At 37.9% G+C, this 18,307-nt stretch overlaps 1 protein-coding gene across 2 annotated transcripts in view; it reads right to left on the bottom strand.

Moving 5' to 3' along the window:
- Nucleotides 1-1,876: 1,876 nt before the first annotated feature.
- The window catches only part of FRMD3 (FERM domain containing 3), a 148,877-nt gene continuing 132,446 nt past the window's right edge, over nt 1,877-18,307 (bottom strand). For both annotated transcript variants that reach the window (XM_042788028.1, XM_032981901.2), the window contains exon 14: nt 1,877-5,325. In XM_042788028.1, the coding sequence (XP_042643962.1) occupies nt 4,730-5,325 (596 nt within the window). In that variant the 3' untranslated portion in view covers nt 1,877-4,729. The remainder of the gene's footprint in view (nt 5,326-18,307) is intronic.

Here is an 18,307-nt window from a genome sequence, read left to right on the forward strand (position 1 = left end):
CCATTTAAACCAATTATTCTCTTAATCTTTTGTGGCTGTAAATGAATAGGTGGTATTTGTTCATTGGGACACTGATGAAGATCCTAGCAGACACTTCACTTCTCTGAAGTATCTGCCATTTCGTGAGCTAGCAAATGTATCTGTGTGAAATGAAAAGGAAGCTAACATGGGAAAAGCCAGAATTAAAAAGAGCAGTTAATTTTTTGTGCTCGTTTCTTGTTTTATAACCATTTTTTGCACTCCTCCATTACATAATTGTGCAGTAGAAATTAATGCCTTATTGTTCTTCACTGTAGTGCAGAAGCACTGAGCTGTTGCTGATTATAGGAGGAAAACTTTTGTGATAAAAGTTATGCCACAGCTTTCAATTCCCTCTACATCATCAAGCATAACTTCACAGGGACAGATAGTGCCCATGTGTTCTAGAAGGGAGCTACGGGCTGTAGAGGGTGGCAAGCTGTGAACCTTTGTAACAGAGTAAGATGCAGTTCATCTGGCTGAGATGAACAGCAATAACCTGCCTTAAGGGAGCACCTGCAAACAAGACAGCTTCAAAATGTCACAGCAGCTCCTACAAATTCCTGAGGATAAAGATGATGAAGGCCTTTGCAGTGAAGCAGAATGAAAGAGGTAAGACTATGGGACCAGAGTCTTGTAGCACTGCACTTAACAGCTGTAATGGTGAGATCTTTACAAGGTGCCTCAAGAGACATTTTTTCACATAAAATGCAGCTGTAAGAAAACCTACAGCAAATCCACACTAACAGAAGAGACAAGTACTTCCTTTGGGATTTAAGCAAAAACCACAAAACAAAACAAATTGTTGAGAAGTGTACCTTGACCTCCAGATGAAGTTTCTTGCCTTACAGTGCTTGTGATCTCCAGTTTGGCCAACACGCCTGTTGTTAAGTTCTAACAGTTACCTACAGCAACCATTAGTACCAATTAATGCAGCCTGATTTCTTCAAATGCACGTTTGACATAACGTTTCAGCAACTTGTAATTTTAGAGAAATTTAGTGTGGCATTATTCAGAAAGAATTTATGACAAATGCTGGATTTCTACCCAAAGTACACATACTATTTTCATAAACTGTAGTAAATACTTAGAATGCAAACAATGTTCAGGATATACTGTATTATGTTAAAGCAGGAATGCAACCTCTTTTTGAAGGCAGCACTATAACCTACACCATTTTGCCTGAGTAAACTGGTCTACCTGTACTGCATCCTCCTGACCCTATTTCAAATTCTTTGTGACTTCATTGATTTTGGCACTTTCTATACAGTACAGACATGTCTGCATCTAAATATTTTATGTCCTCAAGAAGTAGCCTCAGTTTCTCTTAGCTCCCCAAAATGATGTTTAATTGCATCTCTGCAGGCTCTATGTTTCCTAGCAGATTCTTTTATACTGTTTGAACTCCAAACCAACCTAAAGTAAGCAAGCTCCATCCAAAAGTTGCAGTTTTGCTTGTGTAATGCTAGCCAGATCTACCTATGAAAAGGTAGCAGCCATTGGTCTACAGCTAGGGCCTGACTTTAAAATCAGACTTCTCAATATGCATTCTGTCTGTAATAATTTTATTTTGGGGCAAATTCTAGACTGTGACTAACTCTTATGTGGTAATTGGGCAAACCATTAGGTCCTTGGTTCGTGCATCTGGAGCCATGTTAATAATATCTTATTTTAAAGCACTTTCTTAGTGCTTTAAAATAAGATCTTATTCATCTCCAGCTGATGAATAAAAAAGAAGTATGTAAAAAAAAAACATGAGTCATAAGAAATCTGTACTGTATCACGTACCAACTAATTCTCAACAAAAACTATTATTTATGAAACATCTTTCATAATAAGAACTGTCAAACTGCAGAAAGCTTTTCTTCAGTATATTTTTATTAGGGATTCCTGCCATATCAACATACAAAACAATCAGGATGTTGACATATAGAAATGTGAAATTCACTGTACAAAGATAAGGCTCAAGTTACAGGTATATTTTCCCCTTAGTCTCCATGAAATAAAACCATTTTTAATTCTTCCCAGAGTTGTGTTTATAAATGTTAGACAAACCACAAAATATATTTCAAGTACATAACATTTTACAGTATAATCCAAGCACACACAGAAATACACAATACTGTACCTACAGATGCTCCATAATCCAAGTCTGTCAGACTCCCCAATAAAATACAGAGAGCCTCCTACTCTCTCTGAATATGCCCAACCATATCCTTCTCTGCATATAACGTGGTCCTGGCCTTTAAGTTATAGGACTCTCACAACTTTCAGTTAAATTGCTTTTGATAGACCAGAGACTATCCGAAAGGAAGGGAAGAATTTTAAAAGGCCAGGCCTGAATGTATGCACATGGCTAGTAAAGGCACGCGCATGTGCACACACACACTTGCATTTAACCCTACATAAAATTGCACTGCACTGCACATTTTCTGAGACTATGTTCTCATGCAACTCAGCTATTTTCTGCTAGAGTTAAATCAAGCATAACAATACTCCTGGAGTGCTGTAATGTACAGGGACAAGACTATATTTTAGAGCACAGGATCTAACTTGTTTTGTTTTGTTTTGTTTTTTTTAAATAATTATCAGACTTACATAGGACTCTGTATAGAACCATGTCTCCATAGTCCAGCAGAATGCCAGCTTCACCACTTGAAACACCTTTTTTGACACCTTTGTTTAGAAACAATGCAAGTGAATAATTTCCTGTTAAGGCCAAACGTCTACTTTAGTTCACTCTCCACTTGTATTAGGCTGAATGATTATTACCTCGTGGGAAAGGATCATTTAGCTGCAAGTAGCACAAGAAGAAATACACATCAAGTAACTAATCAATAATGATTCTTCTGGGGAACAGCTTGGCAAGGACAAATAAAGAAAGAGAAGAGAAGGCAGTTGTTTAATTTAGCCTTTGTTGGTTGGGAAATGAATAGCAATCCAAAAGTTTTCAACTGAGAAAAGGAACTCCTAAACCCTGTAACTGTTTTGTCCTTTAAAAACTAGAGAAGATTAGAAGGGAAGAAGAAATTCTCTATGGAAACCGCTATTTTCAAACAAGACAACTGCAAAGGCTTACATGAGAAAACCAAGCAAAACCGTTTTTCTGATATCAAAACTAAAGGAATTTATTCAGTAGGAATTAGAGATGTGGTTACAATGTGTTATACGCACATCTAATAGAACAGCCTCCAGAACATCTCCAATTCATAAATCTCTAAGCAGGAGAAACACTGAGGCCGAAATCAGACTTCCCATAGTTTAAATATGAAATACGTCTTCACTAAGAATGGGAGACAGAAAAAGAATAAAACTTTCTCCTCTTAAGTACAACCTCTGTGGTACATTTCAGGGCCTTCAAATTTTCTCAACATTGACAAGATTTTACTTAAGTACATTCTCTAAGCTATACTGGATTACCTTTAGATACACAAATCCATGTTACATGAAACAGCATTAGATCCTGTAACTGGGCTTGTAATAATAGGAAAAGAGGGTAAGGATGCTGCTATATGTGAAAGGAAGCATATTATTATGCACAGAAAATATGTTGTCTTGGAGATTAGTAATAATGGGTATCAAGGATGAATATGCATCTCTTACAGTGTTTAAGCCTTTTACTGTGAGTCAGAATACTTTTATATTAACTGTACAGCCTAATGCTTTGCTTTTAAAAGGAATACATTTTTCTTCTCTATCATTTTTAAAAGTAGGTAACTCACCTACTGATTTAGCTAGGGTTTTGGTGGGTTTTTTTTTGGCTTTTTTTTTTTTTTTTTTTTTTTTTTTGCTACTTACTATTATCTTCTTCCATGTTATGTACAATAATCTACATTTCGACTGAAGACTCACTCTCTTTGAATACATACTTGGACTATCTCGTAGACTTTCTACAGCACTGACAAAGTGTAAGACAACCTGACAGGTAAGAGGAAGGATCATTACTTTCAGTTTTGCTCACTTCAAGCTTTACAACTGTGCCTTTCAGAAATTCCTCCATGTACTTGCTGTCCCTTCACCTCCCCCAGACAGCCCCTAGTGAACTCGAGTGAACTTTCTATGTATTTTCCAAACCACAGTCCCTCTGTGTAGAGCTATATTAAACTCATTCATTCTCCAGCCAGTAGTTTAAAAACAAATCATTGCTAAAACACTAAAAACACCCTACATGCCCTTGTGCATTGTTCTTACCAATTTGTACATTTAAATAACATCAGAAGTTGTCTTTTGCTAAAAATTTACCAAAATATTTTAAACACATAAAAATGTAAAAAACCAAATAAACAGAAAAACAAACCAAAAACAAAAACCCAGCATAAACATTGCTTGTATAGGCATTGGTTAGAAGAGATTGCTGCACTAAGGAGTATATTCAAAAAAGTGTTTCTTTCAGTTTCATTGGATTTAGTGTCATGGATTGAAAGGTTAAGGACAATGAAACTTATTGTGACCCCATCTTATATGATGTAATAGATAAGCATGAAGTCTGAAATGCAATTAAAATAAAGCTTCTTTTTGGTTATTGAAAGGTGGCTGTATAAGCCTGTAACTAAATGGGCAATTTAAGTATGTAAAGAGAGCTTAAGAAGAGTCTAAAATGAACTGGATATGAAGACAGCTACCAACTCATGGCCCCGAGGGCATTGTGGAAAAGCCGGAACTAGCTGATATTTTGAATATAGCCCTTAGTTGTACCGTATTTATTTAAAATTTAAAAGCTGCCCAGCATGTCACGAATGAAGTTTATTTTGCAAGCCACCCACTGCCTAAGAGGGCAGTAATATTCAATATGAAACTGCTGAAACTCCGGTGTCTGACGGATTTCATGAAGGAAAGAGATTTGAAGGTTTGACTCCAAGAGAACAAGGAGAAGAGGGAACACAAAAAACAACAGTCCAAGGCCTACAAGGAGAAGTCTGGAGAAACTCTTCACAAAGGCATTCACCTCTATGTTGCCCATTAGAAAGTCATAGCTCCACCTAAGTGCTCTCCGAGCTTCTTTCAGTTCTTCCTCCTCTGCAATCAAAAATGCATTTTCATCTGCTTCCAGTTCCTCAAATGAATCTGTATCATCTTTCTCATTCTCTACTCTTGGACAGGTGTCAAAAAGCATGTCAATCTCATCATCAATGGGGGTGGGCAGCAAACTGGCACTAGGATTGTATACCAGTTCTGAAATGGTTAAAGGTTCCTCTCTCATCTTCTCTTCCTGTTCAATGGTGAGGTCAACATTTTCCCCAGTGTCCTTAACTGGGGAACTTGAAGACACAGGTACTGAAATCTCATCTTCCTTTGGCAGTTGGATACCTGAAAAAAAGAGATGAAAATAGCGATCCTGAATTTCTGCCCTCCTGGTGGCAAAACTCAGCCTTCCAACAGTATCTAATAGGGGCTGGAAAGTAGATTCTGCAATCATTTTGCATATTGAAACCAGACCATACACAATTAGCAAAAACTGGAAAAGATTTTCAAAAAGCTCCAGAGAAGGCCAACATCTTTTACAACACTGCAGTACAGCAGATCTGCTTAACTTTGATGCAGCTACCACTAATAATAATGTAATGCAAAACAGAAAATAGAACATCTTATTTTCTACTGGCAATCAGACTTCTAATATCAGTGAGTATGTAGAACATATGTGAATTGGTGCTATTTGGTGCATAATAAATAGCAACAACAACAACCACCCACCTCTATTTCTTTGAGATGAATGTGGAGAAAGTGATAATAGCTGAGGTTGGGAATTTTTAATAGAGCATGACATTAAAAAGAGACAATAGATTATCATGATAAATTCACATTATCATGATAAATTCACATTAACAGTAGAGAGGATAAAAGGAAAGGAAGGTTGACACACAGTATGAGGATTAGACATCACTGAAACTGAATGAAAATTCCTCACCTCTTTAAAAAGCTCCCTCACATGTCTCATTTTTCTTCCAGTCATCTTTCTACTTTTCATACTCAGCGTCTCTTCTCTCCCTCTCCTGTAAATTTCTCTCTCTCCCTTAGAGAGGAGTCTTTCTCAGCCCTATTGGTTTGCTTGTTTCTTGTGACCCCACTCTCTGTCCAAGCCCTCTCCTCTCAAAACTCACTCCCCTTTTTCCAGTCTAACACTAACAGCAGTAAGTCTGAAAAAAATTCTAGCTGTTTTGCAGCTACATCAACACTGCAGTGACTGCTGTTAGCTGTCAGCTGCAGGAGTGGAGGGGAGTTGGGCACAGAGCTTGGACAAAATGATGGAAAAACAGTTTTAAACATTTTTGGCATCATCAGATGCTATCAATGTGCAAAAGGAACAGACCATACACAGTGTCATGTGCAACAGTAATATATAATAACACTTGGTACTTTTCATTTTGTGATTTTAAGCAATTCTCCAATCTTTACTAATGACTAATCCAAATGCAACATATAGATAAGGATATAGCAGGTAAAATCAATACAATGGCTTGTCCAACAAGTAACTCAGGAAATTCATGGCAAAGTACTATTTCTAATTCAAATTAGCCCAATTCTTTGATTTCAGTTAAAGATCTCTGTAAAACATAGTGAACTGACTCCATCAAAGACTCATTCCAGTTTTAGTCCAGTAAAGATTAAGCTTCAGAGACTTTAAAACAATGTGGTATAAAATAAAATGTATTATACAGAAAAACAGTAATCAGAAAAGCAGTACATCTCCAGTACCAATTACGCTAGACATACAATGGTTTTATATGTGAAGTAAAAGGGTGTCAGCAAGCTCTATTAAAGTTTTCTATTAAAGGATGGCAAACTTCTAAAAAATATAATCTAAACAAAAGGCTCATTACAGTCATTTTGAGATGAGGGAAATAAATCATGAGCTGAACCATGCTATAAGGAAGAGATGCAACACTGCTCTATAAACATATGATACAGTACAAAAATTGAAAAGCAAAAATTCCAATTGTAAAGACCTCTACAATATAGGAAGATACACAGCTTAGACACATTTTGTATCATAATTCTAAGATGCAATTTTAAGTAGTAATTCAACTATAATTTACAAAAATTTTACAAAAATTCTGCAAAGAATCTCACTTTGAGATCAGAAGCCTTTCCACATTTTATTCTTGAAAATCTGATTTTTTTTTTTTTTAATTATATAATTCTAAAAACTGTAGATACTATTCACTGCACTGAAATTTTTAACTTTATTTCTGAAACTTGCTTTCCTTCTATTTGGCTAGAGAGCAAAATAATATTCTTATGCCATTGGCTTGCTATCAGTAAATGAGCAGTTGACATAACTACACTTCAGTGAAGGTGGTGATACTTACCTTACCCTAGACTTTCTCACTGTTACAAATTTTGCATTTCTTGAATGACAAAGTCATAGAACTCTTTTTTCTTTTTTTTTCCCCCCTTTTATCTCTACCATGACTACCATGCTCAGAAGAGGACATATCCATGAAAATCTGTTTCAATAACTGATACCAGATTTGTGCACTACGAGGTCATTCAGCAGTAGATTTGCCCTAAGCCATACACAGACACATGATCGCATTTCTGCCAGAGCCAGAAATACTTAGTATTTGCAGAAAAATCTCCCAATACAAAGTTAACATGTCAAACCTTTGTAAATTAAATTACAGACAGATTAATACTTTGTAAGACGGGGCTGCTGCACTAGGAATCTTAAAGCTTGTTACAACACTTCCTCATGGAAATATTTGCCATAATACCATGCTGTATGCCAGAGTGCCTGCCAGTTACCACAAAATCCTACATGAGACCTCTGCATCTCTGTTAGCTTGTTCTCCAGACAATCAAAAGGGTGAGGTACTTGCTAAGTTACCCCATTTGATAGACTTCCCCAAAACTGGGTGAGCAATGGCTTGTTAATATCTCGTTACTTTAATACTGAACTTAATACCAGTTGGGATGAAATGTCAATAAATGCAACAGAAATTATACAACATATTACAAGTATTTATAAAAGATGTAAGAAATGACAGAAAACATACACTTTAAAACTACTTATATTAAATCATGCCTCGAACAAGCTAGCTTGCTCCTTACCTGACAAGACAACTTTCCAAATCCCCTTCTTAATGCATGCTTTTATGTGTCATGCTATCTTCATTATAGAAAACCTCTTCATTACAGAACAGCATCCTCAGGAAGCATCCCCCGCTTCAGTAGATCACGCTAGTCATTGATTTCCCCATTTGTCTTCAAAATGGCCCAGACAGATCTCTCCCCCTGTAACTTGTTATCTTTTCCTGCTCACTAGGAGATACATTGGCCAGGTGTATCTAATACACTAATCAGGTGAGGTTTCCCATTCTGTCTAAATCAATCAAAAAGTCCATTTCTGCTTCCTCTCATTTCATCTTTGAGCAAGCCAGCTTGTAAAGCTAACCTAGGAAAATAACTGGTTTTCTTCCCGGGTTAGTTCTCTGATGCTTATTCTTCCTGAAGTGGCTTGTCAGACGTTCTTGTGAGAGCGGAACATTACCAGGAATGGAGAGAGTCCAGGAGTGCTCCTTTCACCAGCACCTAGCCAGCAGATCTACATAGCTGAAATTAAACCCTGTCCTTGATAAAGAAAATGCAGATGTCTTCTCATCAGCTTAATTTAAGTGCCTAGCTAATAATTCCTTGCCTCAACTACTCTGTTCTCTACTATCACAGACATTTTAGAAAGTCATTGCATTTCAGCATGAAACACGTTTTGTGTTGGAACTTACTGTCTCCACCAGTCTCTGCACTGATACGTGCCACCATCATCACAAGGAGGATACAAACTAACTGAAAGTAAGACACAGCAGTATATGCTCTAGGAAGTGAGCACAGATTTGCAGGGGATCTTTCTGTTAAGGACACTGTAACAGCCGGTGATGCTAGATTACCAAACCACACGCTGAGTCATGTGTGAGTGCACTCAAATCTTACAACATAAAAAACAAAACTTTTAAACTCTGGAGCCCAACATTAAACATCCACACATATCTAGATACAAAAGTGCTACAATTTAATTTTTCAAGTGTGCTTTTCACTTTATCTTAAGAGGAGGAAAAGGTCCCTTACTTAGGCGCCTTAATACGGATTTAAGGACCTAATTTTAACTTCCCAAATTTGAGAATCCTGGCCACTGGCCTCTATACCTGCTTAGATGCAAGGTCTGTAATGTATCTTCATCATGTTTCTCATCACAGAGAGAACAGCTGCAGCTACTGCAAAGAAAGGTCACCCCAATTTATGATTATTGAGCCTTCTCTCCTCCCCCAGAGTAAATTCCAGTGTGTATAACATACATAGTGAACATAAACAAGAAAGATCATATTAACTTTCATTAAAATTGTATTTTTCTCAAATAACTGGCTAACGTCTGACTTTGTGATTAACCTGTAGATAGAAGACAGCAGAAGAACCTTTTCAGATCAGTGTTTTCTGAAGGGGTTGTATTAAAATTGGAACGTGCTGCAGTTCTGAAGGGTACATCAACTTTACAGTCCACTATTTAGTTTGAGCTGATAGTAAGAATTTTCAACTGTTTTACAGGTTGTTAAAACACATTATATCAAAGTAACTGCACTTTACATCAGCCAAATACTAGTGTAAATAAATAATGTTTTAAGGTAAGATGTGAAGATTTAGAATGATCATTAACTGCTGCTGTTGAGAGCTCATCTGATATTTTAAAAATTAAATATGTAAAGCTGTTCTTTTCATTCCTGCATATTCCCTATAACACCACAACATTTCTCAAGTTAAGGATGGAGGAGACAATTAGCTATTAACCATGGTCAATTTAAGCCCACAGAAAAGTTCCACTCATGTTGTAATATACAGGTAAGTATACGCTGGGCCACTCAGAATCTGATGGTGTCAAAAGGCACAAGCGTAACATCATTATGACACATACCATTTACAGTGTTTACGCAGGTATATGAATATCACATTAAAGCATCAATATCAAAAATCATTCTAATTAAAAATCATCTACAGTACACTAAATATTCTAGTGACACAAATTTAAGAAAGAAGCAAACTTTTCAGATTATTTACTTTTTGGATAACCTTCACAAGAGAGTCAGTTATGTGAAGTAATAAAACCAGGCTAAATGAAAAAAAACCAACCAACCAAACAAACAACCTAAAGTCTTACAATAGAAAAAGAGATTATAAAACCTAAGGCAAGCCCAAATCCAATATCCTTTGACTACTCTACAACATTATTGCAAATTCTTTGCTCCTATTCATACATAGCAATTATTTGCTACTGCCCTTGTAAGGCTATAATTTTGGGGGCTAGATTTTGAAAAGTCTACTGTTTCTTTAGTAATAGTTAAAGTTTATATTGTGTTCAGATTTAAAGGACTATAACTTGAGTATCAAATTACATTTTATAAGAACTTGCTTCTATTCTTCATTTTATACTTTTACCAGCAATTTACATTCTATAGATCAGAATCATCTAATACGTATTACTGGAATATAAAGTAAACAAGCTTAATTTTATTTCTTGTATTATCTATCTATAGCAAAAATTTGCTATACTTTTCTGGCAACTGGACAAATTTTACACAGCCAGAGAGATCTCATTACACTAGTCAAAAGTCAGTACATTACTTCCCTTCCACCAAATACTGGGACTGAACCAAACCTCTAACTTGCTACAACAGCTAGGAAAATGAACAGCTGAATAAAACATGAGTTTACAGTGATCATCTGCTGAGAACTTGAATGTGCAAGATGTCTGACACAAAAGTTGTCAGCTGCTAGTGCTTCTAAAAGGACTAAATCCAGCAGCTGAGGATTAGCAGGATGAAGGGCAGTCCCAGTTCCACCGTTCTTCAGAAGCTGCAGTTGCTGGAAAGACAGCACACCAAAAAAATGTATCCTCTGCTTATTAAAAAATTTAGTTCACACATTGTCTGGTGGCCAGATATACTGCACACAGCTTTACTTACCAGATATGCAAACACAATTATGCATCTGTAAAGGCTTTGTAAAGAAACAGGTGTGAAGATTTCCTTCTTTTAAACAGAAAACTGAAGAATTATATTGAGTCCAGAAAACACAGTGTTGTGAATACTTTATATAGACGTGTAAACAAGTAAGGCCAGCCAGGCTGCAATTAGGACAGTTCCTTCTTATCCCTTTTGTTACTTCCCCTAGAAATGTTGTGTATTCCTTTGCTTATTTTCAATGTGGACAAAATGTATTTGTACTATGAGTACAGCGACTGTTTTAGAGAGAAGGAGAGGGTGACCTTCTCATATGAGCAAAGTGCATGGATGTCATAAAGGAAACGTAGGAAAGGGAAACAGAATCTAGAATTGCACTAAACTCAAATACTTCCCTACACAGGATCTCTATCAAAGCAGAATCTGCATCACAGCCAGATGTCCAGCCCTCAGAAGTAGGAGGCCATAGATCCCTCCCTTACCCACATCCCGTGCCCATAGAAGACACCTGTTCTAGCTCTGCAAGGAGAGTAAACCAATGACAGTTTATAGTAAGTCCTTTTTAGGCAGTGGCCTGGCTCTCCTGCTGGCCATTCCTGCTCATTTTAGTTTTAAGGGAACTTCTAGAAGGGAGCAAAGGCCTGTCACAGTTGTCAACTCACACCAGTTGCAAGCACTGTGACCCTGCAGCCTTACAACTCCCTTCCTGACTGCGTTGTGTGTCACAGTGTTCAACTAACACCACAGCTCGTGCAGCCACCGGAGACAGCCGCCCTGCTTTTCACACCCCGCAAAGGGCACCCAAAGCGCAGAGACAGAAGCAAAAGAGAGCATGTAGAACATCAGGCGTTCTGGGGTGCCTGCCTCTAACCTCTCTCTCGCCCACCCCAGCATTGCTGAGCCCTTACAGAACCAGAATTAGCAGCAAAAAGGCTGAGGGGAGTTGCAGGGAGAGAGAGCTGTGTATCATGGGAGCAGAAAAGAGAAGGCAAGACACATCTGCCGGCAGCTCAGAGAAAGGGGAGGAGCTGGGGTAAGGACTTCAGGGACTCAGTGTCTTGCACCAGCCGAAAGAGAGCAAGGCTGAAAAGAGCTGGGCACTGATGTGAAAGCTCAGCATCCAAGAAAAGGGCAAGAGGGACACTTCAGCATCCCTGCTCAGCTCAGGTGAGCCCCCCCGGTGTGAGCCAGCATTGTTCTGAAGCAGTTGCAATCACAATGGAGTTCTCCCAAGGACTTATGCCCAGTCCTTAGGTTTCATATGCCAATATACATGTTTTATATGCTGATATACAGGTTTTACGCATGTGCACATGAAAAGGAATAACATCCTATAAAGAGTACTGCAAAATCAAGGTTTTTAAGAACGAATGTAGCCCCAGTGCACAAATTTGTTACTAGGCTGGTGTCATACTAAACCAACAAGATGGTATGTAGCTATTAACTTCTAAGTTGTTGGAACACAAAATACATATAAATATTAATCCTTTTTCAATTTTGCTACCTATTTTTGAATCAAGGGAATTAGGTGCATTCTCATAGACACTATAGTCTTTCCTGAGTGCTGAGTTCATGAAGCAAAGGCAGCCAGGAGCTGCATGGTCTTTACCAGAACATTCTCAGTTAATTCTTCTGTAAATACTGATTTCTGGAATGAAGATACAATGCAAAAGCATGGATTTAGATAGGTGCATGGAAACTGAAATCTGTCAACCTAGATATGCAAAAATATCAGAAGTAAACAGTACCACAGAAAGCATGGAGAAAAAAAATTTGAAATGTCTTCCTACATTAAGCAAACAGAGACATACAGATTGATAGAGGGACAAATCCATCTTTGGAAAAGTGATTTGGTGTAAAAACAAGAAAAAAAACCCCTTCAGATTGGTTGCTATCCAAAGCAATATTGAATACTTTTTGTTCCTTGGGTTGCACTGCTATTACATGTAGCAAAAGATATCCAAATCAGACTTTTCCCTGCCCCTCCGAGCCCCATACTATCATTCGGTATATTAAATTATTCAGTATCTAGAAAAATAAACCCAAGAAAGTTATGATTTGGCAACCCAACCCACTCAGCTCCACTAAAACGCTAAACTGTATCCACCACTGTATTCAGCTGACATTCATAATCTGCTACCAACCTATCTGCTAATTTAAGAACTGTTTAGTCTTGTCAGAAATTATTACAGTTTCAAAGTGTTTCAAAGTTTCTCCCCCTCAGTCCAAGAAAACATGGGCAAAATTCCTGTCATTAATTTGTTAGCAAATAATAAATAAATCCACAATTTACGTAAGATAATATGACAGATGTCATTTGTTTTGTCTCATTCATTCCCCATTTGCAACTCCACTCCTGTAAGTAATTCATCCTTATTCTCCGCTGAACTCCATGCAACATTGTCATTCACACTACAGTTCTTTTCCAAGATACCACTATTAGCATAACAAACTATAAGAGGGGGAAAAAAAAAAAAAAAAAAGGTTTGAGTAAAATAAATGTAAATTTACCAGCCCTTCTGGCTGTGATCTTGGAGCCATGCCGGAGTAATCGAATGCATACTTCCTTGTTGCAGTGGTTAACCATCCGCAAATGAATGCTCTTCTTGGTTTGGATTTTTACAAGACATTTCACCATTTTGACTATTAATTCCTCTTCTCAAAGTCCTGTAAAGGTTCTGCCCATACCAGCTTTGACCTTTTATTGAGTTCCCACTGAGTTTTAAGAGACTGACACAAGTCACTCTCAACGAATCAAATTACAAGCTTCTAACACAGCCAATAAAAATATCCCAGTAGGGAACAGAACGAGAGGTTATTTTTAAACATCTCCAAATGCCTCATAACGTACAATACAAATTTCCATAGCATCCATCTCAGCTAGCAGTTGCTAGCTTAACAGCTGAACCACACACACAAACATAAAAATATCCAAGGCATCAAAACATAGTGCATTGAAACAAAAGGCCAGCACTTAACGTCTGTTTTTCAAAGAACAAAATGACACTGTGGCCATTATTTTTCCAAAGAGCTTCAATGTGGCCACTGATGTCAGTTCCCCACTGCTGCCTGGAAAGTATTTGCAGAAAATATGTAGATACAAATGGAAAAATCCTATACTGTTCTTACAAACCTTAGTCACAAGGCAATCCAATGAGTTGAAAATGCTTTCATTTCAAGCCCAGAATCAAAGCTGACTTGCTGGTGTATGAACAAAAAGAGAAAATGACTAAGTTTGGGAAAAATGGCTCTCTTTGCATATGTGCTCCAGCTCCCACTTATGGGCAACTATTGGACTCATTCGTATCCACCAGACCACGCTGCTTCAGAGGTCTGGGCACTGCCCCATCCTCGTGCAGCAGAGATATGCGGGCTCCTAAAAAAGGCATGACGCACATATTCTGGCTGCTGAGAACTTGCTCCAGCTGAAAGCTGCCATGCAACCATGTGCACAGCATCACACTGTCCTAGTAGAAAGAGAGCTCTTACTAGGTCCACTGAAACCACAGGGAGGAGATAAACTAGAAGGAGTGTACTGGCAAGGAGGTAGTCTCTCACTTCCCGCAATACTTATCTTTATTTAATATTTACAACATGTGCCATCCCAGTCTTTGTTATCTGATGTCCTTTGTTTCGTCTGCACCATAAAATCAATGACGTGCATGCAAATATGTGGGAAAGAAGCGGGCATGGGAGAGAGTCCTGCAAATGCATATTCTACAACAAGTGGTTTCTCTCATGAAAGACATCTGCTTCACTGGAGCTTTTGGAAAGCATCTTGACGGTGGCTCCTTTCCCCTGTCTGGCCCAATATAGTATGAATATCCAGTGGTGCTCCTTTTTACTCCTTCCTCCTGCAGGGCAAATGTTTCTCCCTTCCTTTCCTTCTCTGCAAGCACTTCCTTGTGGATCTGAGGGAAGATCAAATTGCCCTTCACTTTTTATCTCCATTTTATCACCACTTCAAAAGTAAGACTCTGTCTGCTTTTCTCATCTTTATTCTTGTAACTGTTGTAGTAACCAAAAGAGGATCATTAAAACCTCACTAAAAAGAGTTGAATCTTCACTCTGTACATAGCTACAAAAACTGGAAAGCACCAATTCCTACAAAAGTCTAACCACCAACATGTTCAATACAAAAAGGAAAGCCTAATCAAAGACACAAGTGTCACCCTGACAAGGCTGAGAGTGATTTCCAACAGCAGCACCTTCGTTTCAATGAATAAACATGTACCATTTATGTTTCATGTGACCATGCTCATGCAAGAGAGAAATGACTGAGATTTCAGGTCACTGCCAACAAACCATGTCTACAAAACTAAGGCAGGTTTATGTTGAAATCTTGCAGCAGCGTCTGCAACTCTCTGTTTCTACTACTAACTCTTAGCAAGTAAGGAACAAGCTGTCTCCTGAGAGGACAAAGACTGCATGACCCAACATTGGCAGCACATCCTGCGTAATGGGTAGAAGATGTTTTTCAGCAAAGGTTTTCCAGACAAGAAGCCTGCTGCTCTTCTGCAGAGCTGCCTGGCATCTGTGTGCAGAGGAGGGTCCATTCTGAGTAACTAATGGGGTTTTCAGCCTTTGTCACTCTCCTCCTTCCTAAATCGCTACTGTAGGTGTTACGCAGATGAAGGGCTAATGACTGGTGGGAACTGTGGCAGACAGACCCTCAGCATTCATGACCTGTTACAGAGGGGGCAGAAAACATAGACTGCTACGCAACTTCTCTTAAAACCAGAAAGTATGTTTACAAAAGCAAATCCAATACCCTCCCAAAACCAAAAAACTACAACTAATGAAACACTCTTCAAAACTAGTATCCTTCTCCAGCCAGTGAAAATAGTGAACAGGGAAGTTTCTGTTCAAACATAACAATTTTAATGTTTGTGTGAAAAGGAAGTATATCACCTGTTTTCAGATTTTATAAGTACCTTATTATGGTGATGGGGGGCAACGTTGTTTAGTTTGTAACAAAGGTAGTGATCTTATTTTGTAGACATATGGCATGGTAAACACCTGGAAATCTGAGAATTTGTAAACAAGTTACAATGGAAAGCTGGCAGAGCTAATTGTTGTTAGCATTAGGTGTTGTTATCTTGAAATGAAAGGTTTGTTTGTAAAAAGTTGTTTTCAGACCTTGTAGGGATCAATTACACAGTTAGAGGACAGCAAATCCAAGTTATTTTGTTGAACACAGACATGATGGTTCACACAGTAATGTTAAGATTTCCTGAGGACAGAATGTTCTTTGGGAGACTGTCAGAAACTTCCAAGACAAAGTGCACAGCTGCAGCAGAAAATTAAGATGACCAGACTTTATCCCATAAATGAGAGAATGATCTCAATGTTAAAAAAAACTACCAAAAAAAAAGTAGAACATTCCATACATATAACCTGACCTAAGGATGCTCACTTTGGCCTCTGCTAAGTTTAATGGAATACTGGAAGAAATTCATCATCTCTGCAGACCACAGGAATCTAAAAATAGAACCATTATTGTATTTGGAAAAGTCACTAAGAAATCTGATGAACTCCTATATATGACAATTTTTGTTACTATACACACACACACAACCCAGGTACAATCAGCTACCAGGAGTATTGCTTCTGCTAATTTCACAGGAAAAGCTGTTTGATGTTACATGACACAACACATTTAATGATTTTCTCTATCTGATGTATTAACATAAATTGTGTCTCATTTACAGCAAGTATGATTTTAAAAATATTAATGTTGACATGCTATGTATTAGTTCTACCCAGAGAAACAGCAGCACTGAGCCAATCAGTTTTTTTCAAATAAAAATTAAATGTAACAACACTGAGCTGGGGCCAGGGAAAAAAGTAGACTAAATTACCTGCTACACTGTTCTTGCTGTACAAACATAACATGTGAACAGATACTTATTTCATATTTCACTAGCTTGTTTTTAATATTTATTCATACTATTATTCATAAATGGCCTTTTCCATGTGTTGTTGATTAAGCTGTACCCACAAAAGCTCCATATGCCTCTGCTCTACAACCAAAGCTTACGCTGATGAGAACTCACACACACAGACAGGCAACTAGACCGGTAGTAGCTGGTGTGTGCACATTCCCATACATGCTTGTAAGATGCAACGAAGACTCCACATTCTAAAGTAAACATATCATTCATGCCAATTAATTGCCATTAATGCAATTGTCTTATACTGGAGTGACACACAAAAATAAGTTTGCTAAAGGATAAGACCTCTCAGTACACAACTCGCACAGGCATGCAATTTCCTAAGAAAAAAAATTTCTTAAAAGATCAGTGAGGACATCTAAAAAGTGTGTAACTCTCTGGTAATAAAAAACTGAGGAACATGGATTTTAAACAGGACGAAATCAGATTGTGACTGTGCCATCAAGTCTCTTTCCTAAAATACAATACAAAGTAGATCGGCCAATAGAAGGGCCAAAGCACACTACTTTCACCTTGGTTGCTCCAAAGGCAAAATTCAATGCCACAAAAAAAAATTATTCATGTGTGAAACCTGAGCACAAGAATACAAAATGACTTAAAGGAAGTTTTCATCAATTTGTCAAAGTTTTGGTTTTGGGTGGTTTTTTTTTGTTGTTGTTGCTGTTGTTTTCGATTTTGGGGGGGGGGGTGATTTGTTTTTTTGTTTTGTTTTTGTTTGTTTCTTGGCTGGTTTGTTTGTTTGGGTTTTTTGTGTTTTGTTTGTTTGTTTGTTTGTTTGTTTTGTTTTGGTTTTTTTTAATTGGACTACTCAAATACACGCAGCGCTGATAGCATCTGGTGCCAGGAAATACAAAAGACAGTGATCTGTCATCTGTAAAATAATTGCCAAGTGATCAGGACAGGCAAATAATCTGTCTCACCAAATCAGCTGGTGAAAGAAGGCATCCAGACAATTCCTGTAGCAATACCAAAAGAAATATAGTATGTTCAACTGCACATGGAGCCAGGACCATGGAAAGAACCTAATATACCATTCAGAAGGATTTAATCTGGCCACCTGTGACAAAGATGCATTCTGCAATCACGCTTCTGGATACACTTAAAACCCTTGTAGTTAGGTGCCTTTTGAAGATTCAAAAAGTAGAAATGATCTCTCCAAGCATATCTGACACTCCTACATGTAAAATCTAATTCCATGGCATAACCTTCTATGCATGACAGTAATTTTATGATTGCATCTTTACACTACCATGCCCCTTCCCTCCTCCTCAGACAGAAAGGACACTAGTGCAAAACAAGAATCGGTAACAAGGAATGTGAAAGCCTGAAGAATATTAAGCAGTAGCCACAACGCACTGAGAGACGACCGCACTGAGAGACGACCTGCAAAAT

The sequence above is a fragment of the Tyto alba genome, unplaced genomic scaffold (genome assembly GCF_018691265.1).
Source record: "Tyto alba isolate M040663 unplaced genomic scaffold, T.alba_DEE_v4.0 Super-Scaffold_13, whole genome shotgun sequence".
Taxonomy (NCBI): Eukaryota; Metazoa; Chordata; class Aves; order Strigiformes; family Tytonidae; genus Tyto; species Tyto alba.